A 26,944-nucleotide genomic window follows, 5' to 3' on the forward strand; every position below is an offset into this window, starting at 1 on the left:
GTTTCTATGGAAACACGAAGCGCCTGAATAAGAAATATTTCTCAAACAATCAGCTTCCAAAAGCACGCACTACCTCGGTCGCTTAATTTTTCCGATCTATTTGTGAAGTTAAGATGCCACGCGATCCTTACCCTTTCCCAAGACTTCAGAATGACAGCGATTTTTGTGGACAGCAAGGAAAACAGGTAAACTTTGCACAAATTTTCAAATCACGGTAGTCTAATCTCGAGAGATTCCTGTCTGTAAAAGTTCCCAAATGTTTACATTTATGTTGCTGTTACTAGGATCAACTAAGTATGTGAAATCGCCTCGCCAACAGTGAACAAAAGAAAAGGGACAGATACTGTAGGAATGTTCCTTCTTCATTTTTATCCAAAAACTCACGGAATGTATTATAAAAGGATAATAGCCTTAGAAAATATCCAGCGAACAAAGCTGTGAATTCGCATGGCGACTGTTCTAATTTTTTAATTGACCAGCCAAGCGATTTTCAGCTTCCGCAGACACCGATTTCATCTTAAAAAGTATTACTTAAAGTTCTTCGTAAACGGCAATGACAAACAATATGTGTTTGCAGCGTATATAGATATCCAAGCTTAAGATAAATCTAAGTCTTACTTTAAAAAAATGAGATTAAAAAAAATAAGTTCACGATATTCATGAAAGAAAAAGAACCTTTAAATAAGACAAGAGGCCAATATTCAGATTTTCAACCACTATTTTTTTATTTGGTCTTTAAGGTTAAAGAGAAGGGAACGTTGATGCAGGAAGGCCAAGAAGGAACACCGTGGGACAGACTCAACAAAACAGCAACGCTGGCGAGTTCCAGAAGAGAAGTCTTTCATTATGATCCACAGGTGCAACTTTTGTTTATTTTTACACTAACAGTTTTGCATAAATATCTTACTTCATAAGGTAATTTAAGCCTCATTAATAAACATTCGCAAGCCATTTATATGTAATTTACTTCATCAAGTTCTCTTTTCTGTCATATATCAAAAAAGGAAACTTAATGAAGTGAATTACCTCTGAATTGAAAGCTTGATTACTTCCCTCAAGAAGCATAAAGTGCCCTTGTTGAGTCCTAGATACCAGTAAACTTCGTGTTTGTTTAGAAATGTGGTTACCAGGCATTTAGACACTTTTTCATGTACTCAAAAATGCATCTAGCTACCAAGAGACTAAGAGGAATGTTTCTGCTCCTCTAAAATTCACTAGAGAAACTTGCTATCATGACTACTGCTAAATCTCAGCTCTAAAGCTTTTTATCTAATTTGCCTTTCATTGCAGGCACCAAATGACAGCTTGGATTTTGTCATCAAATCAACATATGACCATCACCAAGAGTTCCTTCATTCCAAAGCTGAGACTTTGGTACAACCAGAAACAGCTAATTTACCACATGGGTAAGGCATTTTTGTTTTGTTGAATAACAAGTAACTTCTCTCCTGTAATATGCACTCATTACATTGAGAGTACACAAACTTATCAGGTAAAAGTTATTATTTTGATCCAACACCAAATTCTCATAATTAATTTACAAGGAAATGTGCAGCAACTACAGTGGAGAATTGACATTCAGATCTTAGGTGTTCAAGGGAGAAACACCGTGTAAGAGCTGTGTCACATGGCCTGATTCTTTCGTGTGCCAATGTTGTCCTGTTGGACTCAATATTTCCATACCTATTTGAAATTACTTTGAAGGACTTCACTTGAAAGTCAAGGATATTTTTGGCAGTCAATGTTTGAACTATCAGAAATACAGATGTATATATTTTTATTTTCATTACTTAGTTGTTTGGTAAATAGCAACTTCATAATTTTTCAGAAAATCATAAAAAAAGGGAAAAATTAGAAATATATCTTAAGAGAATTAGATGTTTGTGGAGATGAGGGCAGTCCTATTTCTTGAACTGTAGTGGGCAAAATAGCTGTAAAATTAGCCTGTAACATCTGTTGAATTTTATGCTAAGATGTTTTTACATCATATTGGCATAGGCGTGTCCTTAAGAATAGACCTCCTCCAGAAGCACCAGAAATTGACCTCTATAAGCTTCCACTGATGAAAAGCACCAGCATACAGCGGCAGAGCATACACAGTATAAATGGTGCTATTGGTGAGTGTGGGAAATTGTCTTTTAAAAACTTTTTCATAAGAATTGGAGGAGCTTCAGTACATCACAGTTTTTGTGTGTAGAAAAATTTAGCTGAAATTTTTCCCCAGGTGTCACTTACAACCTGTGTCAATATATCTGTCCCTGTTTGGTTTGATAAACCAAATATTCAGGAGCTCCTTTAAACTTGTGGTTACTAATATAGTATCTATTCTACAATTTGTCAATCAAAGAATCAGTTTCATGACTGTTTTTCAGTAGGTTTGTGGTTTTTTTCGGACAAGAGAATTTAGATCTTAAAAATTTTGCAGCATAATTTGTTTTTGCTTTAAATAAATGGTTGTGAATATCACAAGCTGAAACTCCAACTTCTGTCCTATCATATCACCATCCAAAAACTCCATATTTCTCTACTGCATGTGGCAGACCTGAAGTGATAAAGTATAGCAACATAATTCAAATTCTTTGTTGCCTTCTTTAGAGAGTCACCACAGTGCAGCAACAAATGGCGGGTACTCTAGAAAACATGATGGAGGATTTTATACTTGTTAATATTCTTTTCTCCCTTTAACTAACATGAAAAGCTACATCAAGAAAAAATCATATGTACAAACATTGTGTGTAATTGCAATTAGTAATCTTTTAATAAGTTAACGTAAATTTAGTGTCTTTTCTCTGCATATCTTATGGTTTATTTTACATTATTGCTTTGTGGCCTCTGTAAAATGACGCTTTTCACTGGATGTGTACTTATTTCATAAACCAAGATACAACTTACAATGTTCATGGATGGCCTCTTTTAGTTTAAATCTATGTAAGATGCAAAGTTATTCTAATAACAATCCTTTCTTGTCTTATTTCCACAAAAAAAAACTTGTGTGATACTACAGAAAATTCTTTCAATAATGTCACCTTTTAATTAATAGACTTGAACTGTAAATTTTAACTTTCAAATATAATTGCTGATTTCTTATGGTAACAAATGCTAAAAAATATTTTGAGGAAAAAAGTTGCCCCAATAATAATTTTGTTATTTTAATAAAGAGAATTAAGATGGATACTGCACCAGTAAAACATTTTTTTCTCTGGAGTCATCCTATAATGTAGGCTTGATTTCTGCCACTCTCTTGTGTCTGGTCTTTGCTCCTCCCCGAGAAAAGACTGGGGTGGAGGGAAAGGGAGATGCATGGGTCCATATTCCCAAACAGCGGCTGGTAAGCAGGCCTACCTCTAATGCAACCAAATAATAAGTTAATGGAAAATTTTTATGGGGTACACTTGACAAGTCAATTTTGAAATTCTTAGACAGTGAAGAGTAACAAACAAAACATAAATCTTGTCTTGATATCAAATATCCCATGGCCTGGTAGGCATGTTCTCAATATTTCCACTTTGTGCTGCTGCAATTTCCATCTGTTCTATTCTGATGGAGTTATACACACAGATAGGACAGGCTGTTGGCAAGAAACCGTCTTGCCTGGAGTAATACTTCAACAGTAGTTTTGTGGTATGCTTCAAAGGCATCACTAACTCTGACATTCGTTGCTGAAATTCTGGCAAAATAAACTCCTGGAAATACACTCTTGGAAAATGATGGTTACATGTAAACAAAACAACATCAGCCTGCAGTTGTGGCTCAGTGATCAACTCTCCCTCTCCTCTCCACCCTCTTTGTTGAGAAACTGCCGCAGATGCTATGGTAGCTGCAGCAGTCATGGATAAGGCAATATATGGGTGTTTGTCCAGATCTTTTTTGATATTGTCTAAGATCTCTTGCCAGAGATGTTTCTGTGCTGCATGGAAATCTTTCAGTCGAATGCCTGCATCTAGCTGTGCAAATGGCTGGGCAAACGTTTCATCTTTTGAGGTCGGAGAATCCTCTGTACTACTGTACCTTGCAAGAATAGATTTCAAATCTGAGGCATACTCCTCACCCAAATCATCCTCTTGTAGCTGATGAACCACATGAGTAACAACTTTGTTGAAAAATTCAACAGTAAAATTTTGTGGCAATGTTTTGCTTGTATCATTGATTTCTGCAGAACCTGATCCTTGAGCATCCTTGTTAGGTGTGGAAAGGAAATGATCTCTGAAAAGTGGCAATTATACTATTTAGATGGTAAATTTTGGAAACCTTAAGTTTAAAGCTGAAAAATTGGTAAAGCCTTACTTTTCTGAATTTTTTTTTTTAAGAATACAAAGATTAAAATTGGATGAATTTTATGTTGGAATCTAACCTTAGGTCATGCCACCTATAGATTTTATTGTGACAGATGAATAGAAAATATCAAACAGATTTATAAATTAGTCCATGCAGCATTTTATATGAACTTTATTTTGCAACTGGAAAGTTTTTTAAATTTATTACAGCCTATTTATTTGGAAAATAAATCTTAACTAAAACTGTAGGCCTTTATAGGATACAACAACCAAAATTACCTGATTAACAATAAACTGAGAGCATAGCCAAGGATATCTAAATTCTTCAGTAAAAATCCTTCCAAGCTCTCAAATGGGAGATTATTATGAGTCCAAAACTGCAAAACCTATAAAACATGATCAACAGATTCAATGCAGAGGGAAGTTGATTAAAAAAAACAATAGCAATAATTAATAATACTATATATAATAAATGACACATAACAAACAACAAACACATACAACTAACACCTTAATTATGTTAAACCCTTTAAAGCTTCCAGAGATAGTCATCACTGACATCACTTTTCCTCCACAAAACAGATAAATTACTATCCAGCAGATGGACATTTATCTAGTGGCTAGCATTATCCACCCTCCCCACAATTGGAGCCTATTGTACAAGAAAATTGATGCCAATTACAGAGTTAAAGGATTAATGAGGCACCTCTTGTAACAGCCATACAGTCTGTTGTGTTGACTGTTCATCGTTCATTTGAGCTTCTGTGAATTTTCTGAGGGTAAATGCAAAATGTGGGAATTAATTTCTTTTCAACAGCATAACTTTACATCAATGAAATCGCTTTTATCATATTACGGATCATTACCTGATAACATGATGCATGATGTCAAAAGCTGACGAAAGGAGTTTGTCTCTCATTCCATCACAAGATGCAGAGGTGTAACAATCATTAAGAAATCTTAAACTGTAGCCAAGGACCTAATAACAAAGGGAAACTCAACTTTACTTGAAGGTACACAATACAAAAATTGTTACCTATCCACTAGGAGTTTTTTTTTCCCCAAGTTTTTTAAATATAGCAAACTTTTATCATTCTAAAGTTTCATTCTTGACTATCACAAAATCAAGATAATATGGTTGATAATTTATTAACTAAGTTTCAAAGCTGACATTTCAAGCACAAGCCCTTCCTCCTTCACTTTGATGAAGGGCTACTGCTCAAAATGTCAGCTTTAAGCCTCTTTGAAACTACTTCCCCACCAACACAGTACCACAGTTTCTTTAGAAACTAAACCCTTTATTAATGAGTAAACCAGTTTTCCTCAAGACATAAGCACTTAAAATATCAAGAAATAATTTCTTCAAGGTTTGTAATTATTTTTTGTCAGTACAACGTACCTGTGGCCAGTCACCTACAGTTTCATAAATAACTGCAGCTGCAAGATAATCCCTAATATCCAAACAGTGCCTGATGAAGAAAGAGGACAATAAAGATGCCACTCAAAAATGCATTAAAAGATGTCAAAGTAGATATTAGGTAACTTACATATATAAGAGCATTACCTAACAATTAATTAGAATATGTGAAATGATACCAAGCTTAACTTTTTTGTTACACTTATTTTAACATTTCCTTTGGTTCTAAAAAGGAAATATATTTAACAAATCAAAGCTTCTTAGCTTCCTCTTTTTGGATTATCTTGATTTAATGAATGTTTCAGCAGTAATATTACTGCTAGGAGATATTAAACATTGGTCACTCAGGATTTACAAGCACACTGTTCACTTTACTTTTGATGCAGTTGAATGCAATTTAACAGAGCAAACAGCAAAGAGCATCAGTGTTCTCTTACTAGTAGTTATTGGTTTTTGCATATGCGCATGTGTCCAAATTCCATATGCTCATCATTTGAGTGTTTTGTTTGTGCTTTGAGCATGAATGTTCAGTGTTGTTTGGAATGGCAGCTCATCATCCAGGCAGTTTATTCAGAGTGATGGGTGCCTACTTCCCTTTCCTGTGTGGGGGCTCATGGCTGGGTTGCCAGGATTTGCCAGCCATGGGAGCACTCTCCATCAAGGAGCTAACTACCAATAGTGGAAGCCCCTGAATGTCTCAGGCACCCAACCTCTACTTAGCAATTCAGTTGTTAATTAGTAATTTATCATTGTGTACCTGATCAATGGCTGTGCAGGATACTGATCATTCAACTGACGCAAGGCGATTGAAAGAGCTTCTCTGCCATAAGGCACTGATTTATTGCCTGAAACCAAATCCCAAAAACATCCATGTAACAAAGAACGAAAGATCAAAAGGGTAAAGTTAAAAAAAAAATAATGAATGCATTGTATCATGAGGATGATGAAGCTGAAAATCAACCAAGTCAATTAACAAAATATAATTTTTTTCATTTTATTTATCAATTACAGATGCTGATCATAACACAAAAAGTTCTCATACCGATTGATGAGAGATCTGGTAAATCCCACACAATATCCACATCAGTGTTTAAATCAGATCTCAGAGAATGCTGAAACAATTTCTAACTGTTAGTAATGACAATGAACTTGAAATACATCTTTCACAATTTGGTTTTTCTCAACTGTGTTGATCATGATAATGTAAACAGGCAACCACAGAGAATTGATGTTTCAGGCATATATAAGCCCTACATCAGAGTAAATGACAAAGGGCTGGTGCTCCAATGATAAGCTTTATAAAATATTTGCAAATTTAAATTTATATATCAACTTAGTTGATAAAATCAATTCTAAAGTCTCTTGTAACACCTCCACCAATGCAGCACCACAGTTTCTTCAGCAACTTGCCTCCTTTAACTATTTATGATACCAGTGCACCACCAAAAAAAATATATCTTTAGTTTGACCACAGCTGAGTGGACAATGTATGAACTAAAACATTCACCATACAAATAAGCTTATTAATATATGTTTTTTTAAAGATATGTTGAAATCAAAATTAAAACAGCAGCGTGGTTAGTTATCCAGTTAAAGTTGATAAATCTTACCTCACTTGAGATGGAAGCCTTTCTGTTCATTGGAGGGAGACTGGTTAACTGGCAAGGCACAAAAACTTCCTTCTTGCCAACACCATTGGTACCAAAATCTAATCCGAGCTAACAGTAAAATAAATCTAACTGTGAGATTAAATTGGTATTTGGTATTATCAGTCCCGAGTTGATCACATAAATTTGCCACTGTAAAGAGTGTCAAAGCTGACCTTTTCAGCATTACCCCTTCATGAGAGCGAAAAGCACTAAGCTATAGTTATGATGCTCTGACGAAGGGTAAACACTCAAAATGTGAGCTTTGAAACTCTTTTAAGTGGCCAATTTACATTACTAACTCGGGTCATAATTACTAAATTACCCTGTTATTTTCTCCCACCAAAGCAGTGAAACACTTTCTCAAGACTTTATTCACTAATAATTATGTGTTTGATTCACTTACCTGCCCTGAATCAGCTCGTCCCCACACCCACACATATCCAGCGGTATCCATAGCAACAGAAAACTCTGCACCAACACTTATAGCTGTAATACTCTTGCTTGATAGTTTGTGAAGTAGTCTGGGGGTCATCTGATAAAAATTTTATACAACAAAAATTTAGTGACAACTTGGAAAAGCTGCATTAAACCTTGACAGATTCATTGGTTCTTAAATTAAAGCTTGCTCAAACTTACAGTAATAATTAGTTGATGAGAGTTTTAACTATCATGCACATTTCAACAAGCACCTTTTTTTTACACATAATCAACATCATCCTCTATCATCAACTTCCATACAATTTGGACTCATTTAAATTTGACACAAGAGTTAATGATAGTTTTTGCCATTTGACTGAACAGTTGAAAATGTGTGATTACAGTTTTTTCAGTCAGCAATTTTTTCCAAAATATGAATTAATGGTACACTCTCAGAAGTTACTCAGGGCCTTTTCCATGCCCCCCTCCCTTTCCATTTGAGATACTATTTAACACCTTGTTCATATAACTGCAGATCTTAGAGGAAGGAAAAAAAACAGTGGAATTAAAAATTTTGCCATTTATTTATAAATAAGACCCATGTACTAAAAGATTTGTTTTGATAATAATTATTACAAAATGCTTCAGGGAAAAATGTCAGATTAAGCTAATGACAAACCTGTGGTTCCATTTTTCCACCAAGCCCCAGTTGTCCATAATCATCATATCCCCAGCTGTAAAGTTGACCAGACTCCATAACTACCATGTAATGCCAATTGCCGCAACACACCTGACAAAACAATATTTAAATTTTGTAGTACCCTCAAACTCTGAAGACCATTAAAACAAGCCTGAAACATAACCAGAAGAAGCAGGAAGCTACTGTCCACAATCAGACACAAATGTCCATTTTGGAAAAAAAACTAAAATTGGGCACTAGTGTAAAAAATTAAACACAGGTGTCTAAAAAAATTCACCCGTGTCCAAAACTGGACATTATTGTCAAAAATTGGAGCATGGTGTGATGACAATAAAGTGTCATACAACAGAACAAAACACATTTACCCTGGCTAAGTCTCCAACAACATCTAGCCTTTGATCGTAAGCCCTGTATTGTTTTAAACATGAGGCTACCACATTCTCTGGCCAAAGGTGTATGGTCCAGTACATCAACATACGATATAGCCTACTTATTAAGTATGGTAATGACTACTCTTAAAATTCCTTTAGCCTTTCCTTAAAGGTTTGGCATGAGTAAATCTTTCAAATCATTCTAAGAACTTTTAGAGTTGGTAGAAACTTACATCTTTAATTCGTGATGAAAAAGTACAGTCCAATCTCACAGGTAGTAATCTGTGTGATGTTGCATTGGAAGGAAGTGATGCCTGTGCTGAGCGTTTTGATCGATACTCCTGTCTCTGAAATACATAATGAAATGATTCTCTCTGAAACTCTGTATTCACTGTAGTCTAAACATTGGTATCAAGTCAAAAAAACCACGATTTTTATTATTAAGCCAATGACAACAGTTGCAAAAATTTAATTTTGCTCACCATACAATATCTGAAAAAGTGTGGACTTCTTCCCCAGTTGAAAATTTTCTGGTCTTCTGTGATAGCCAGCTGAAAACAAAAAATTAATCATCACCCACAAATCTAAAACCAAAATTATTATTACTTTTTGTACCACAATTATCCTTTTTTCCAGTACGAGAAATTTAGAAAGAAATCTTTTCCTGAAACAAATTTGGTGCAAATACTAAAAAAAAAAAAAACCTAAGAATAGTTGGAGATAATTGTGAATAACAACTCTCTGAAAAACCCTCTCAGCTGGCTGTGGGCCGACTGTCAGCTGACTGATGGCCAATAGTCCATGGACTGTTGCCTGACTGTGGCCCAACAGACAACCAACTGTCTGCCAACAGTTTAAACTCACTGTTGGCCAACAGATGGCCAACAGTTGGACAGTACACTGTAAGTGATCTGTCAGCCAATAGATTTTATCAGGGAGCCTTTCTTCACAATTACCAATTTGGCAATGATACTTACAGTTTCAAAGGATCCACAACAAATCAAGTATACTTTCTCATGCTTCAATGTTTCCACAAGCACAGGAAGTGTCTGCTTACTGTTGGTTCCCAGCCCTAACTGACCATACAATCCTGTGTAAAACAATCACCACAAGATACATAAATTAACCAAGTAAGTGTTTTTATAAAATTAGAGATAACTAACCTGAATATCATTAAGGAATAAAGGCAAGTCAGTCAATTTTGAAGAGCAAGACATTGATACATGGATTTGTAATTTATACTCAGTCTAAACTATAAATTAAACTTGATTTAAAAAATACCAGCAGATCACAGGGAGGGTATCTATAAATCTGCCTAAAATTCAGCATAAGGTTTTGTTCAATTGCCATTCAATTGTTGGTCTCCAAAGTTTAATTTTTTGAACAATACTTTACTGCTGATGCTTTTCCAAAATGAACAAAAAACAAACCAATTTGAAACAAAAATACATATAAGGGATTTTATGTTTAATGCTTGACTGGGAAATACATACCTCCTCCAAATGTGAGGACTTTTCCCTAAAAAAAGAAATGGTTTTAAATGAGGTTGGAAAACATTGCCACTCTTTCATTTACCGTAATAAATTTAAATGTATGGCTTTTAATTGATGTGGGTCCTGTAAAGTTCTTTCATAGCTGCAGGGTCTCTTGTCTTATAACCCAGGTTAGTAACACTCATGTCAAAATACAATGTTTTGGTCAGGGCATAAAACTCACTGGATGGGAGACATAATAAACTAATAGTTTGTATATATGCGAGGCTCTAGATCGCCAGGTCCATGTTTTAACTCTTGTTACATCATTATCATGTTCCTAGGGAAGACTCTTTTCTCTTACAGTGCCTTTTCTCAGTAAAATGGATACCAACAAACTCTAGGAGAAAACCTGACACAATGCTAGAAAGAGGGGGGGGGGGGGGAAGGGGGTAGCCTTCTGTGTACTGGCATCCTGTCCCAGGGGGAACACCAGTATTCTAATCACTTGGATTAGATCTGGCTTTGAATATTGCTCTGCCACTGCTTTTCATCATTCAAAAAGAAGCTTTGCTTATTCAGGTGCAGAATTTATAATAAGAAACCAAAACCAACCTGAGCTGTAAGTACTGCACTGTGTGAATATCCAGCAGCTAGTGCGGTCACTTGATATTCATCAAGTGTTTGCACATGTGTTGGCAGGAGTGCATCTTCGATGCTACCCACTCCTAACTGTCCATGGACACCCCATCCCCATGACCACACCCGGTGGTCTGCTGACAGAGCCATGGAGTGATAGTGTCCACACATAACTGCTATACATTTCTTGTCCGACAGCTCAGTAATGTAAACAGGCCTTGTCTGTTGCTGTGTGTCTCCTTGGCCAAGCTTTACAACAAAATAACACACCATTGTTAAAACTATTTTTGTGAAAACATGAAATTATTTCCAAATAATGCATTAACTGATTCAAAAATTGTCACTTAAAAGAGCTTGTTACAATCAATTAACTATATTCCCACTGCTGTGTTTCCTACCTGTCCATACTCTGATGATCCCCAAGAATACACCTAGGTCAGGAAAAATAATAAAATTAATCCCAAACATATACTTCTTCCCAGCTGCCCTCACATCAATAGATTAAAATGTATTGTGGAAATAATCAAATTAATCCATTACACATATTTCATGCAAGCTACCCTCACATCAACATATTAACATGTATTTCCTCTTACTAAGGATATGAATCATGGTTAATGGTTCCTGTCTAAGATGAGGGCAGTCCTTCTTTAAGTCTGCTGAGAGGGTTCAGCCTTACTATAATATATTATTCACATCAAAATTTCAACTCTCTTGCTGAGATGAATGAGAAAAACTTCTGATCTTGATCTTCTTGAGAGCAAGCAACAGGTTCATAACTTTGGCTAGCTCTTACCCCATCACTGCAGAGAGCCAATGTGTGTTCCATTCCACAAGCTACTGACAACACATTAATCCTAAAGCAAAGAAGATAATTACACTCTGCTTAAAAGAGGAGGAAGACACTGAACCAATCGGTCAAATGGAATTTGCAACCAACATTACATTAGTAAAAGAACATCATGAGAAAGATAAAAAATCATTCCTGAAGCATTTCAAAAACATTTGAAAAACCAAATCTCACTTCAATAAAACCAACCTGTGCATGTGGAGAATTTCAACCCGAAAAGGAACAGATTTTCCTTCTTCCTCAATTAAATCTCCATGACCCAATCTGCAGCAAGAAATTTGGAAAAAACATTTATTTGGTTATACTCCACAAAATCTAATAAGAACATAAAAGCAGAAATGGTAAATTCTTGAGCATAGATAAATACAGTGGGTGGGTGAATCAACCCTGTTTAGCTAGCAAATACCAACCAGAGGAAGACTGAAGGCACATCCCTATTTACTTGTGCCACACCAATTAGAAATTTGGTACCATTTAATAAATGCCAGTAGTAAACCCACTGTATACATGGACTACCCTATTATTGGGAATACCAACTTGAAGCTGTCCTGTTCCCTACACAAAGTGGGAGACCTATATATCCCGTGGTTTATTCTCTGAATTAATAACTAACAGTAACCTTGTTAACAGAAAAATATTTGTCAATGTTGATGCTGTAAGCAAGTGCACGATGATGATTTAACATTTGGCAGACTTTCATTGTCATAAATATAACTGCATATAATTCTGTAGAGATGTTTTTTGGCGGCACATGTACCTTCCTTTTTGCGATCTTCCCCAGGTATAAACATCCCCTGATGAGCTAACAACAGCTGAGTGTTGTTGACCACAAGACAACCTGACAGGCCTGCACAGGAACTCCACTGTTCCTTCCTATTATGAACAGGAACAATCATTACTTGGTTTGTAGGGAATAGGAAGAGTGCTACAGAATGTGCGTGGTTCACTAAATACCATGATTTAAGAACTCAAATACTTCACATTACCCTCTTCCTTCCATGACTATTTTCAGAAGCTTGGTCACCACCAGAAATACACTTTAATGCCGCAACTCTGGATGAGGACAATAAAAAGTATCAATGACTCACAATAGGGTAATTTTTAAGTAGTATTATCAACTGAGATAGCATTAATTGGCTGCCATAAAGAGTTTCAAAGCCAACGTTTCAAGCATTGGCCCTTCATCAAATTGAATCATCTGCTCTAAAGAAGGGGTTACGCTTGGAATGTAAGCTTTGAAACTCTTTATATTAGCCAATTCACGTTATCAACTCAGTTGATAATAGTACATTATCTTGTTATACTCTTCCACCAATGCAGCACCACAGTTTCTTTTAATAAGAAACTTACCCTAATTTATTCAATGACTCACAATAGCCCAATATGATTTGCAGCTATTATTCATGTACTGACAAAAACCTTAACTCTCATTTCAAAGATACCAACGTTAAAAAATAATTTAGTTTTAAAAAACTGGGCTTACTTTGCCTGAAAAAAAAAAGTCATGTATATTTGACCTTTAACATATAGGGATGGCAAAAGCACAAGCATTTAAGAGAAGGAGCTGGGGGAGAACAGATCTGGGGGAGAACAGATCTGGGGGCATGGTCCTAGTTGTTAAAAGATGACTCTTAACCAATCGAAAATGAAAAACGCCTGCCCATCTCTCTCAAAGAAATGGAGATAAAAACTGAAGCATGGACCAGAGTAGATGAATCATTTTTGCTGGTAACCTTCTACTTTTGACATCACCCTAAATTTATAAAATTTATTGAAATAAAAAGGAATACACACCTTGCATCAGCATCCAACTTGTCATCTCTGAGATGATTTAAAACCAAAAGACAACATAAAAACAGCTCAATCAGATCCTGCAGGGAAGGTTGCTTAGTATCCTCCTGTATATATCACAAAGGAAAAATTCAACATTTATTTAGAAGTTTGCAGAAGGTAAGATCAACGGATCTTTTGAATCTTTGTCATCTTGTTCCAGTTTAGTTCATAAATATTCCATAAAAATTTATCATAACAGCTTATCCCCCCTCCCCCCCCCCACCACCTCTACATCACACTCATTCCTTAATCCATAATAACTCCCTACATCTTTTGCAACAATCAATGAAAAAAGTTCCTTCCTTTGGAGATTTCAATGATCTTCTGTTGAATGTGTATGGGTAATTTAAATAATTAAAATGATTTATTGTATTAAAAAAAACTAACTATGACAGACCTGTCCAAAGCTGACTGTACTTTCAACAGAAAGTACTGAGCTGATCGAGCTTCCAGATATAGTCCTGAAACAAAATGAATGTCAAACATCAGCCTATTTATGTGAACTCTAATCAATAACTATCACAATGGTTGCTTTTATCACTATCACAATCATGATAATTATTGTTTATTACTCAATAACTTGTCGTGATTTGGATTATTGCAGTGATCATCAACATCTTGAACCACTAACACCGTCCAGCTGTATTTCTCAATTGCTATCATGATGGTAGTGTGCATTACAACTGATGCATGACATAGTGTTCAACTTATTGATTGTATATTAAATAAACAAACTTTAAGTAAAATGTAGCCTGACATAGTTTGATGCTACTGACTGGTTTGCAGATTTAATGAATGTAACCAAAGAAGTTATAATTCATAGACCCAACGGGGTGATCAGGGGTGATCTAAACGCTGCAACAAGAGGTCTTTTATTCAACTTTCATGGATGTTAGTCACAATATGTAAAGTAGTCATAAATTATTTATCTGTTAAAGTTCCTTGAAAACAACTTCAAACCCTTCTATTTATTGGTTTTACTTCAGGATAAACAAGAAATGTTGTTATCACTTTTTGACACAGTTAATATCCAAATGCATGACTTATCTCAGTCTTTATTGACCCTTTAACTCCCAAGATCTGATTGTTAATTCTCTCCTCTAGCTGTTATATATTTCTCTGTAACTAAGTTATGAGAATTTGGTGTTAGATCAGGAAAAAAACTTGTACCTGATAAGTTTGAGAATTCTCACTATCTCTTTTTTGGATAAGGAAGGGATATTATTGGGAGAAATTACATGATAATCACTCCTGGGAGTTAAAGGATTAACAATAACAAATTCTTACCTCTGCTTTGGAGGGCTCATTTTACTTGCCAAGGATCTAAATGAGGGACGAGATGGGTCCAGAACTCGAGCGACATGCACCAAGCTTTCTTCATTCAGTGAAGTCAGATGAGATAGAATGAATTTCAGATGACTTAAAATAGTTTCAGGCTATACAAAGGAACATATTAAGAAAAAAATCAGTTCAATAAAAATAATTAGGCAAAATGATTACCCTCCACTTTAAAACCTTCCACATTATGTTTATGATACAACAGTACTGACCACTAAAATAAAAATGCTTAGGTAGCTAGATACATGTAGGAAATGATTTTGCCTCATAGTACCTTTGACAACAGAAATGATACTGCATCCTTAGGGTCCATGCAATGTATGAAAGCACCTATTATACATACAGAGTAATTATAAGTTGGAGGTGAATATCAAATAAAGTTAATAAAAAATGAATGCATCATTGTTCTTCGTTGGAATAGCATCTGAAGCTTAAAATAATGAACCTCATAAGTCACAAATTAAACGAATTTTCAGTATAATTTTCAAGCATCTTCCAAAGTAAGCATTTTTTTCTTTACTTAAAAAAATTCTGAACAGGCACAACTCAATAGAACACTTAATGCAAGACCATCCTATCAAATTGAATGCAAATTGATCAAACTTTCTATTCAAGTACTGCAATAAAATCTTTCTCACCATTGGCACTTCTGCTGATGATATCAGTGAACCCTCTGGATGCTAACTTGCCCTGAAGTTCACATGAGAGGTGAAACTGTCCTTTCTGTGCAAGCATGTCCAGAGTTTTAGCCATGAGCCCTCTTGCCTGTGAATAAAATACAACTGACTGAGTCTCAATTCAGTCTTTCCACTAAGATTATTAATTGTGCATTTTGCAACATCATGCAATACAGTCAAAACCCCGGACAAACTGTTCAAATTATTTAAAGTCAGTCTGAAGTTACTTTCCATGATCTCATTTTGTAGGCTTCACAAGCCTCAAGTTTCTAAATAGGATTTGAAGTAAGTGCAGTGTTCTACAGAAGCTACCACAGCTTGCATTTTCATTGATTACTTAGTTTTGAAGCACTGCCTACTTTAATCCAACAAAGCAGTGCAATACCCATGATCTTGAGCTAAAAATAATTGTTAACCTTTGTCAACTAGAGTATTTTTTTTGCTGAGTGGACGTTATTAAAAAATCTCCACAGAACACTTCAAGTATCTGCCTAGACTGAAGTAACTGGCTGTGACAAATGAAGAAACAAAGAGAGAGACAGGCTAGGTGAAGAGAAACATTTATTAAGTAATTAACCTTCTGACCCCTGAGAGTGACCAGCATCTAATTTCTCCCAACAGTTTAACCCCTGTATCACACAGTAAGGTCATGAGAATGAAGGAAATGATCACTAACTTAAAATTTTCTTGATTGATAAACAAATTCTCCTTGTCAGCACCTAAGGAATTGTATAGAAACAGTATGGAGAATATGCATACTGATGTTAGGGTGTGAAGGGTTAAGTGACCATAAATCCCAAACTAATAGATGGGCGGGGTGGGAATTGGATGTTAAAAGCATTTGCAAGTGCAAATTTTTGATCGGTTTACCTACACCTCTCTCACTAACCTTAGCTACATCAAACATGAAGTTCTTGAGACCATATGCTGACAGCTGTTCCAAGGCAGTGAGCTCATCATAGTCAAAATTATCATTCAGGAATTGGCTGAAGGAGACATAATGATGTTAAAAAAAAAAGAGCATACATTAATCAGCAGATGAGTATTGTTTATTGCAGTCATTAGTTAAGGAAATTAGTTAAGCAATTACAGGTAATTTATTAAATAAATATGACTGTGGCCACACCTGAATGCTTCAGAGAGTGTCTGTTGCTGAACTGCATTTCCACTATGATACAAAACCTGTCAATGGAAGGTAATGTTATAGTTTGAAGTCTGCTGTTTCATTAATAAATGAGGCTCACCACAGCTGATACTTAAAAACTCCAGGGTCTAAACTTAACAAAATACATCATTTGGCAAGAACCTGTTGTATGAAGCAGAAGAGTGTAAGATTGGATAGCTGTTTCCTCTCTGCAATGTGAACATCACTGTGCTTACTGAGTGCCTTGAAAAAAGCAAAGCAAAGATTACATTGTAATTTTGATGATATTTCATCAAACATTTAACATCTAACATTTTCTATTGTTGTGTTCCCTTGAATGAAAATTAAAACATCTTTTTTTAACACAAATTCATTTCTACACTTCCAGTGTTATGTATCTAGAAAAAAAATGACATTTACTTAATTGATGGACAAAATACTTGCAATGAAATACCTCAAATCAACTTTTAATTAATTAACACTTCATCATTTCTACCCATAAATCAAAATACAAATTAAAGCATTTTTACCTGTCTGAGATGAGCAAGGATATCTGCAACCCTGCCATGTTTTGCAAATTGAGCAACACGTCTCTCAAATGAGCACTGAACAGACAAGAAAAACTTTCATGTTACAATTTGAATTTGAATTTTTGCTTATTCATAATATAGAGCAGTGAAGAATAATTATATTGTTGTCCTTCTGGGTAGAGTAGGTAACCACACCATTAGAGATCAGTCACACCCCCTCTCCCTCCCCCCCTTACCTTGGATAAATGGTACAGTTCTAGTGCATGTTCAAAGTTCTTTTTTTTCAATGCCTCATCACCAGCCATCTGAAAGAAAGATAAATTATTGCCTGCACTATTAGACTGTTACTGAATTTCCAGTCAGAGCACATTTTCCACAACAATCAATCAAAACACTTTGCCAATGGCATTGAGGGATAGGTTCTGTAAAGGTTGTGAAAGGAGGGTATCAATCTCTTTTGGCACTGATCTTAATACCCACAGTATCAACGAGTGGTTTTCATTCAATTAATTTATTCTGACTTGTTTTCCCATCACCATATTTACACCAAAAGCGTAGCTCCATTTCCTGCATATAAACACACACACACAACCCACAATTCCTCCATTCATTCTGATGAAGGGCTAACCCTTGAAACGTCAGCTTTAAAACTCTTTACAGTGGCCAATTTACATTATCAACTCAGTTGATAATACCAAATTACCCTAACAACCTACTTAGCAGAGAGGAGATCATTAGCACAACTGAACCAAAGTAAAATACAGCAAAAGTACACAACAATGCTCTTGTAAACTTCATAAGGGCTTCCCATGTTCCACAAGAGAAACCACATTGACACTGACAGTGACTGCACTAACTTGGTAACAGTAACCCACCTTAGCTACAAGATGATGATGTTTAAAATCAATCTGTAAAAAATTCCAAAGCACTATTACAGGAACATAGCGATGCACACACCTCATACAACTTATTCACATCAAGGCCTGTGGTGATGGCAAGCACATCGGCAGCTGATGTGTCAGCACTGTTGACAGCTAGCTCTAGAAACAATTTCTCAGGTGACATCTTTGGCCTGCATTTAAAAACACCAGATGTTGTGACCAGGGTCACGCCATCCACAGTGTGTGACATCCTAGAAGAACTGCTTGTTGCATGTGAATGATCAAGATCATCAACGACAATAACACTCTCCACCAGCTCTGGGTGTTGAAACATGGCAACCATTTTTTCACCAGGTGGTAACACAAAGGTCTGGATGATACTCGACTCTGTCTTCTGTGAAGGAATTTTGAAAATTACAGTCTCTTGGATTATTTAAGTTTCCTTTGACTCCTCAGAGTGACTAGCATCTAATTTCTCCTTACAATATCACCCCTGAACACACATTAAGGTTGGGAGAATAAAGGAAATGATTACGAACCAAAGAAGCTCTTGATTGTAAAACAAATTCTCCTTGCCAGTACAGTATGGAGAATGTGTATACTGATGCTAGGGTATAAAAGGGTTAAGTTGCAAAAATACAATCAGGTATTTCTAACTAAAAACCCACAATGTTGAACAACAAACTGTTCTTGCTGCTTTTCAGAAACACCTTTTAACAAACTTAGTAATTATTAATGCGAAAGTTTGGAACGATGGTGTAAAATGATCAAAACTTGAATTCCAATGCAGAAAAAAGTCTCCCTGAGTGATTCATACTGAATCCAACAGTATTTCAATGATTTTGTGTAAATCATATTTCAAGTTGTCAAAGGACGAGAGTTAAGCTTTAATTACATACTGACATCCAAGCACTGAATGACTTAAAAGATTGATTATATCAAAACATACAAGTTCAGGCAATAGTTATTTGTACAATATAATTTTAAATCATGTCATTCTCAAAATGTATGATACTTAAATTAAATGTAATCAAATAACCAATTTATAGAGCTGATCAAGCATGGATCTATCAAATGTCTGACGTTACTGTACCTGATGAGTTTTTGGTACTGATAGAGAAGTTTCTGCAAGCTGACTAGACTGGATGCTCAACAAAGTCTACAAACAAACAAACAAACCAACCAACCTGACTATAAATTTCATATAACAAATAGTCTATAGAGTTACTGGTTGAGTGGAAAACATACGACTGAAATAGAGGCCATACTGATTAGTTTACATGGTCAGAGTTTCCCTTCTTTAAGCACTACAAGTAGACTGAAGAAATTTTCAAACTAGTAGTCAAGAATAGTCCTCTCACCTAGGGAAATTTAAAGAAGTCCAAGCCATGTTAGGCAGTAATAAGAGGTAAGAAATAATGATAAGAAGAAAGTTTCACCAATTTCCATTTAAAGAGGAACAAAATCTACTAGTTTTGGACACTCATTGCTGATTTTAGACAGTAGTGTCCAATTTCGGATACTAGTGTCTGATTTTAAACACAGTTGCTGATTTCAGACACTTATGTCCAATTTTAGACAGTGACATCAGATTATAGACACTTAAGTGTTCAATTTAAGACACTAGTTTCTGATTTAACCCTTTAACTCCCGGGATCTAATTGGTAATTCACCCCTATTGCTGTTACACTTTTCCTTATGAGTCAGTTAGGAGAATTTGGTATTAGATATAGGTAACAAATTCTACCTGATAAATTTGAGTAGTCTCTTTACCTGTTTGTTGGATAATAGATGCATATTATAGGGAGAAGTTACATGTTCATCACTTCTGGGAGTTAAAGGGTTAAGACACTACAATCCAAATTTGTACACTACAGGGTAGTGTCCAATTTTAGACAATGGTGTCTAAAATGCAATTTCAGACACTAGCATCCAATTTTAGACCCAAGGGTCTAAATGAAATTTCAGACACTTGCATCTGATTAAAGATGCTAGTGTCCTATCTTTGACACCAGTGCCTAAAGTGCAATATTATGATCAGATGATTGAGTTTTTATCCATATTCACTCTTTCAGCAGGCTGATAAGCCAGTTGAAATGAATGCACTATCATTCAATATGCAACTTAATTACCTCTTCTGACTGTTCTTGGTGAGTAATGGTAAATATAACCCTGTCAGTTAATAAAACATTGGATGTTCCTGGAGGAAGTTTATACACAAACATTGGTAGGTTCTCTACATCAATATCATACACCTGTGTAAAAACAAAAATCATCATGTATTCATTACAACTGGTAAATAAATTATTCATCAACATCTGCATGAGTCTCCTGATTTTCACAACCAGAACTAATCCCAGTTTCTACAGACTGATCAAGATGACTAATCGTTTCCACCTTGCCTAGAATAGGAAGCTAATTTACAGCCCCTTGCTTCCCCTTAAATTGCTGGAGCAGGATTCCCAAAGTGTTCAACCTTTTGACTCCTAAGGGGGGTAAATTTCTAAAGAACTGTGGTACTGTGTTGGTGATGGAGCATATAACAGCCGAGGATAATTTGGTTTTATTAACTGACCTGATAAATTAATGTAAATTGGTCACCAATATAAAGAGTTTATAAGCTGATGTTTCAAGCATTAGCCTTTCATCAGAGTGAATATAATGTTAATTGGCCTCTGTAAAGAGGAGCATTTACCTCCAGAATGTCATTCTTTCTGTTCTGGGCGCCAATAAACACTTGATTTCTAGCATACTGCACTGAGAACTGAATGATACCAGTAGAGGTCTGTGAAATCAAAAAGTAAAACTTTTTTGTTCTTAACTCTAAAACTATATATATGATATTAAGAATTTAAAATGATGAGGAAAAGTCCAGAATCCTGTCAAAGCCTACAGAATTTTCCTGAAACCAATGTGGCTTCATAACCCAGTTGGCAGAAGTGCCCAACCACTTTTAGTATCTGAGAAGCTCATTAGCAGATGTCATAGCAAAGGGAGCATATTCTCCTCAGTTACTTTGAGACCCTGAGTATTAGCCTGGTCTGGGGCTTAATCCATCAACCTCCCAGTGCTCCCAGTCCAGTGCTCCCAGTCCAGTGCTCCCAGTCCAGTGCTCCCAGTCCAGTGCTCCCAGTCCAGTGCTCCCAGTCCAGTGCTCCCAGTCCAGTGCTCCCAATCCAGTGCTCTACAACATGAGCTCACAGATTTACCCTCAAAAAACTACAATAGGAATATCATTATTAATAATCATTTAAATACTACTTACAGTGGTTGGCATAGGTTTTATCTTATCCTGCATGTCACCTGTTCCACTGAACACACTCTCCATGGGTATGGTCAACCTGTTGAGTGTCTCATACCCCATAGCTGTGGCAACAGATGAAGGGCTCTTTAACTGTTCTAAGCCTGGTTTCCTCATGGACTTGTACTCAAGCTGCATCTGGACTGTGCCACCAGACATGGTGTTGATCTGAAAGCATGAATATGTTGTTATAGAGCTGGAATTTTTTTCCCCAACAGCACTTCCTCTTGTGGGGTCAGAAACTCATTTGCATCACAACATTAAAGAATTTTATTGCAGACAGTAAGGAAAATTAAATAAGATCTTGGGGTAAAAGGTGTTTTTATAACAGCAGACTACTTTGATCATTATATTAAGATAGCTACCTACCACTTCAGACCACAAAACTACTCACACTTAAGTTTGGAATTGATTTTGTTACTATTTCTCTCAGTTAAATACAGCACATGGGCTGTGATGGTCAAATTAGAGGGCCACAATTCATTGTACACCCTGCTAAATTCAAACGTTTGTTTGAATTGAAATCTTCCCCTCTAGATAATCAACCCTTCAACTCCCAGAAGTGATTAACAAGTAACTTCCCCCTATAGTTAATTAAGATTATCCAGTAAACAAGTCATGAGAATATTAAGACTTATCAGATCAAAGTTGTTATCTTGATCTGACACCAAATTCTCATAAATTATTTACAAGGAAATGTGTAGCAGGTAGAGGGGAGAATTAACAATCAGATCTTGGGAATTAAAGGGTTAAAACCAGAGAAATACTAAATATGTTATGATAACCCCATTTTCTTGGTACATACTGAGTTATCAAACCTTAATTTTTCAGCTAGGATTTATATTTAAATTGGAGAAGAAAAAACTTGCTCCAAAACTTATAGTAGGGATCTCCAACTCAGTTAGTAAGAGGTATGTTCCATATATATTGATGTGTTCTTTTTACCAGTAGTGAAGTTGTTTCATGTTGTTTATCTTGCATCAACTCAAAGGACTTGATACCCTCCTTAAATTCAACTGCAGCTAACATCACTTTTGACCTGAGATTCACAAACAGTATTTCACCAAGCTAGAAAAAAAAATAATAGGACTGGTCATTAGCTACCTGCAAAGCAGATGTCTCTGTTAGAAAGCTAACTAAGGTTAGTATAATGAAATAAGAACAGCATGCTAAGCTTCCAAGTTTGACTTCTGTCAAAGTAGGAAAAAAAAAAAGGGGGGCCAAAATGACATTAGGAAACTTGAGGTAAAACAGGGTTTGTACCCTTTTTCAAAAAAAATTTCAAGGACCTTTCCAAGACTTTACCAAGACTCAGGATGATTTTTCCTGGATGCCAAATTTCACTTTTAACTCTTTCGTTCCCAGGATTTCAAAATCAATGCTCATTATTACCATCTACAAAAATTACGTTTCTTATGACGTAAATTCTGAAAACTTTTATCGTTATAATGACTTAATTACGCAGATTTCCTGGATTTTCAAGGGCCAGTAGTTTTTTCCCCAGGACTATTCAGTCCTGGAAAATGTCAAAATAAAATTCCAGGTTCTCCAGGGCCTGTACAAACCTGGTAAAAGGTACATGCCTGTTAAGGCAAACAAACCTCAGTTCCTATAACAGCAATGTGCAAATCATCTACTGTTTGCCACCAAACTAAATCAGATGGAGATCCTACATAAAAACATAGTAATTAAGTAAATTACCAAGTATTACTGACATTGCTGATAATGTAGATTGGTCACTGTATGGAGTTTCAAAGCTGATGTTTCGAGCCCTTTGCCAATCACTCTGACAAAAGGCTAAAGCTTGAAAAACGTCAGCTTTGAAACTCCATACAGTGGCCATTTTATGTTATCAACACAGTTGATAATACTAAATTACCCTTTTATACTCTCCCACCAATGCAGCACCATGGTTTCTTTAGAAACTATGATTTACTATGATTTGCTGACCAACAGCATAAAAAGGCCATGTTGGCAAAAACACAAACAAAAAAAACATTATCAAGTGTTCTGAGTTCAAAGATGGCTTGTGTCCTTCCTTATTCAGTGCTTTCCTCATTCAAGACAACCCACAAAAAATGCTAAGAGTTACCTGAAATTGTGTAGGAGACATAGGAGGGAACTGGTGAGGTTTCTAGATTCCAGATTTCTATATTCCCTTTAAATAATAGTTTCTGTTACTTTACAAAACTCAGCTGAGAATATGCATTAAAAAGTTTGATGAAGTGCCTGACCTGATGCACTCTTTTACCAGTATTTTAACAGGTCAAATTAATTTTGCAATTCTCCTTACCATCAACCACACAATTCTTATAATGTTAGTTCAGAGAATTTAGCTCTGGATCAACTAATTATCCCCAAGTTGATATTTTTCTTTACTCTCATTACCTATCTGGTTGATATTGTATTGACATTGTAAGGAGAAATTCTGTCCTGGTCACTCATGGGAGTTAAAGGGTTAACAGTGCATTTCATTTGCCCAAACAACTGAGTAATAATTGTTAGAGAATATAATTTTTGATCGTTTCTTATTGAAATCCTTGTACCTCGTCTGTCACTTTTGTAAATGAGTGTTATATCATCTGTTGGCCAATAATGAACAGACATCTCAGAATTACTCTATAACAGTAAAGGAAGAAAAAATCAATACAACTCTAACAAATTTGACTTTATGAAAAAAAATCCCCATAAAACAGTTAAAACTAAATTGCGAATTAACCAGTCAATGATCAGAAAAAAATATTTTCTGAATTCCCTTACACCATAACATCAATATTTACATTCTCTTTACTCCTCTCCATACATTTCATTTGGTACTGACAAGGAGAATTTTTCAACAATCAAAGCTTCTGGCTACAACTATACATCTTCTGTGAAAAGGAGTCTGAACACCTGACTCATACACTGTTCATCTTACCTGTACAATTCCAGCCACTGGTATGATATACAGGGAGCCATCTACACATGCACAGACCAACCATGAACCTGAAGGGTCAAGAGTTATTATTCTGATGGCTTTGGCAGGGTTCTGTTGAGATTTAATCAGGAACACAATTGTATAAATTTTAAATCAGTGTTAATTAACAAACTATAATTCATATTGTGATTTACAATGTAAAGCACTTGTAAGAATATCAAACAACAACAATATTCATGTACCCTAACTCCTTGGCATTGTACAAATCCGTGTCCAAAACATTATGTTTAATTATCATTTGATTGATTAATAATACTTCAAAATACTTATCAATACCATGCACACCTAAGCCTTCCTTTTTTAATAGCATCGTCATATTATTTTGTGAAATGAAAATTTTTGTTTGCAGCAGTTTCTTTAGCAGCATTAGACCATTTCATAAATTTTGGAGTTGTCTGTTAAAACTGTAAGACTGGCATATATCATTATGAAAAAATGAAATGTAGCTCAAGTTTGAAGAAACGAATATGGAAGCAATCCTCGAAGTTATGAACACTAGTTATTAAATGACTAGTAGTTATTTAATTATTATTAAAAAATAATTCAGGCTCATACAGGATTTGAACCCATGACCTCTGTAATAATGGTTTAGTTTGTTACAAAAAAAAAATACAAAGACAAAAAAATAAAAAAAAAATGTTTACCTGGTACCAAGAAACTTGCTTTACGACTGCAGCAGCACCTTTCTCCTCAGCACGCAGTAATAAAGATCCTACACGTACAAATTTAAAAAAACAAATACAAGGTTTTTCAAGCAGCACAATAACACACTTGGTAGTTCTACGAGATTTATATTCTCTTCTTAACCCTTTTCCTATGAAGCATGACTAGCATCTAATTTCTCCTTACAATATCACCCCAGAATCACTCATTAAAGTCACGAGAATAAAAGAAATGATCAACAATTAAAGAAAAAGAGCTCTTGATTGTTTTAACAAATTCTCCTTGTCAACACCTTAACAAATGTATCAAGAACAGTATGGAGAATATGCATACTGATGTTAGGGTGTAAAGGGTTAAACTTACCATTACTGCAGAGTAACACCATCAAATTGCGTTTGTCATCTTCATGAAAAGCAGCTTGTTGAATGGAGGGCAATCGTTTGATGTCATCTACAAGTAATGGGAGACATAATGGAGTCAGTTGGTTTGCATATTAAAGACGAGTGAGATATCATTTACTCCTTTACCTCCCAAGATCTGATTGTTAATTCTCCCCTCTAACTGCTACAGATTTCCAGGTAAATTAGTTTTGAGAATGTGGTGTTAGATCAAGATAACAACTTCTACCACATAACTCGTATCCTTCTTGATTCAAACCTTCCACAAACCATCATCGATTAACTTCCCTTGGAAACTCTATCATGGATTTATTGTTAATAAATTTGGTAACACAAAACTTTGATGACCTAAACTATCCACCGACTAAAACCAAAATCAATTTTACATTATGATGGTTTCCAACATCATTTATTGTCAATAATTTTTTTAACGATGGTACCTCCAACCCTTGATAACTTTCTATAAAAACAGCTGTTTCATACCGTGCAGAAGACAAGGACGTTTACCTTTGGAGAGCTGCTGAGAAACACGTGGACGAACCCTCAGCAAACAAACTAACTCGAACAGTTCAAATGCCATCTGAGAGAGCTCGCGGTTACAACTGGATGAGGAATTCTGCATCCGTAGGTCTAGAGTTTCTGCTGATAATCAGCTGATTTCCACGAGTTTTGAACAGGAACGGATCATACTGAATAGTGGAGAAGTCTTACATGATGATACCTTACAAAGTGATAGGCCTGATCAGTGGAAAACATGTTATCATGTTATCAATGTCCTCAGCCGCCATCTTGAAATAGGAACGAGGAAGACTGGAATCTATTAAAGCATGGGGTCAAATTTCCCTTTCGAGTCACTCTCACTCATTAATTTAACGGCTAGCACCTCATAATGATAATAACCGTCATACGGCAAGAGTGGTAGAGTGCGCTTGAAAAAGATCAAGGAGCAGTCATTGCTAATCGTCTGAGGGGTCAGAGGAGTTTTTTTTTTTTTTTTTTTTTTTTGGGGGGGGGGGGTCACATGCATGGTTTTTCAAGGGGAACAGAAGGAGGTCAGTCGTCGCTAGCAGGGTTTAAAGGGGGACCTGCATCCCCTTCCTCCTCCCCTCCCCTCCCCTCTTCTCTCCTTAGGGAGCATCTTCCATAATGCCACTTTTTTTGGACAATTGGGATTCCTTTGTCCTTCCCCCGCAAAGCCGATGGTGCTCCTCAATCAATGTTTAAAGAGTAACTCGTGCAAATAACGAAAAATGCGTCTGTAAGTTCACAAAATTCATTTAAAATTGAAAACCAACAAAAGTGTGAGATGTGACCGGGATGTGATTCTTTGGCATCTCAGAAAAGAAAAAATAATTTTTTGTCGTTGTTTTTGGATCGTGTTGTTGTTGTTTGTTTGTTTGTTTCGATGTTGTT

At 35.7% G+C, this 26,944-nt stretch overlaps 2 protein-coding genes across 2 annotated transcripts; one reads left to right on the forward strand and one right to left on the reverse strand.

The window, feature by feature from the left end:
* The first annotated feature begins 26 nt into the window (after positions 1-26).
* On the forward strand, positions 27-3,179 carry LOC131772825 (protein CFAP276-like). The gene is made up of 5 exons (XM_059088779.2): positions 27-185; positions 741-857; positions 1,291-1,406; positions 1,999-2,117; positions 2,596-3,179. The coding sequence occupies exons 1-5, from the start codon at positions 114-116 to the stop codon at positions 2,664-2,666; spliced, it is 495 nt and encodes a 164-aa protein (XP_058944762.2). The 5' UTR covers positions 27-113; the 3' UTR covers positions 2,667-3,179.
* LOC131772826 (uncharacterized) lies at positions 3,164-26,315 on the reverse strand. The gene is made up of 42 exons (XM_059088780.2): positions 26,039-26,315; positions 25,497-25,583; positions 25,115-25,182; positions 24,411-24,521; positions 24,040-24,112; positions 23,095-23,162; positions 22,439-22,561; positions 21,458-21,661; positions 20,888-20,977; positions 20,325-20,447; positions 19,286-19,351; positions 18,269-18,586; positions 17,548-17,616; positions 17,312-17,386; positions 16,944-17,024; positions 16,764-16,819; positions 16,527-16,623; positions 15,599-15,725; positions 15,235-15,290; positions 14,910-15,058; positions 14,020-14,083; positions 13,584-13,687; positions 12,776-12,842; positions 12,547-12,662; positions 11,979-12,053; positions 11,736-11,796; positions 11,338-11,370; positions 10,916-11,188; positions 10,322-10,346; positions 9,806-9,918; positions 9,311-9,379; positions 9,062-9,175; positions 8,437-8,547; positions 7,744-7,872; positions 7,302-7,409; positions 6,734-6,803; positions 6,449-6,536; positions 5,674-5,743; positions 5,141-5,253; positions 4,981-5,047; positions 4,554-4,660; positions 3,164-4,203 (listed from the first exon to the last, which is right to left on the reverse strand). Exons 1-42 carry the CDS (start codon positions 26,151-26,153, stop codon positions 3,462-3,464), a joined length of 4,875 nt encoding a protein of 1,624 aa, XP_058944763.2. The 5' UTR covers positions 26,154-26,315; the 3' UTR covers positions 3,164-3,461.
* Positions 26,316-26,944: the final 629 nt, after the last annotated feature.

The sequence above is a fragment of the Pocillopora verrucosa genome, chromosome 11 (assembly GCF_036669915.1).
Source record: "Pocillopora verrucosa isolate sample1 chromosome 11, ASM3666991v2, whole genome shotgun sequence".
In the NCBI taxonomy this organism is placed as follows: Eukaryota; Metazoa; Cnidaria; class Anthozoa; order Scleractinia; family Pocilloporidae; genus Pocillopora; species Pocillopora verrucosa.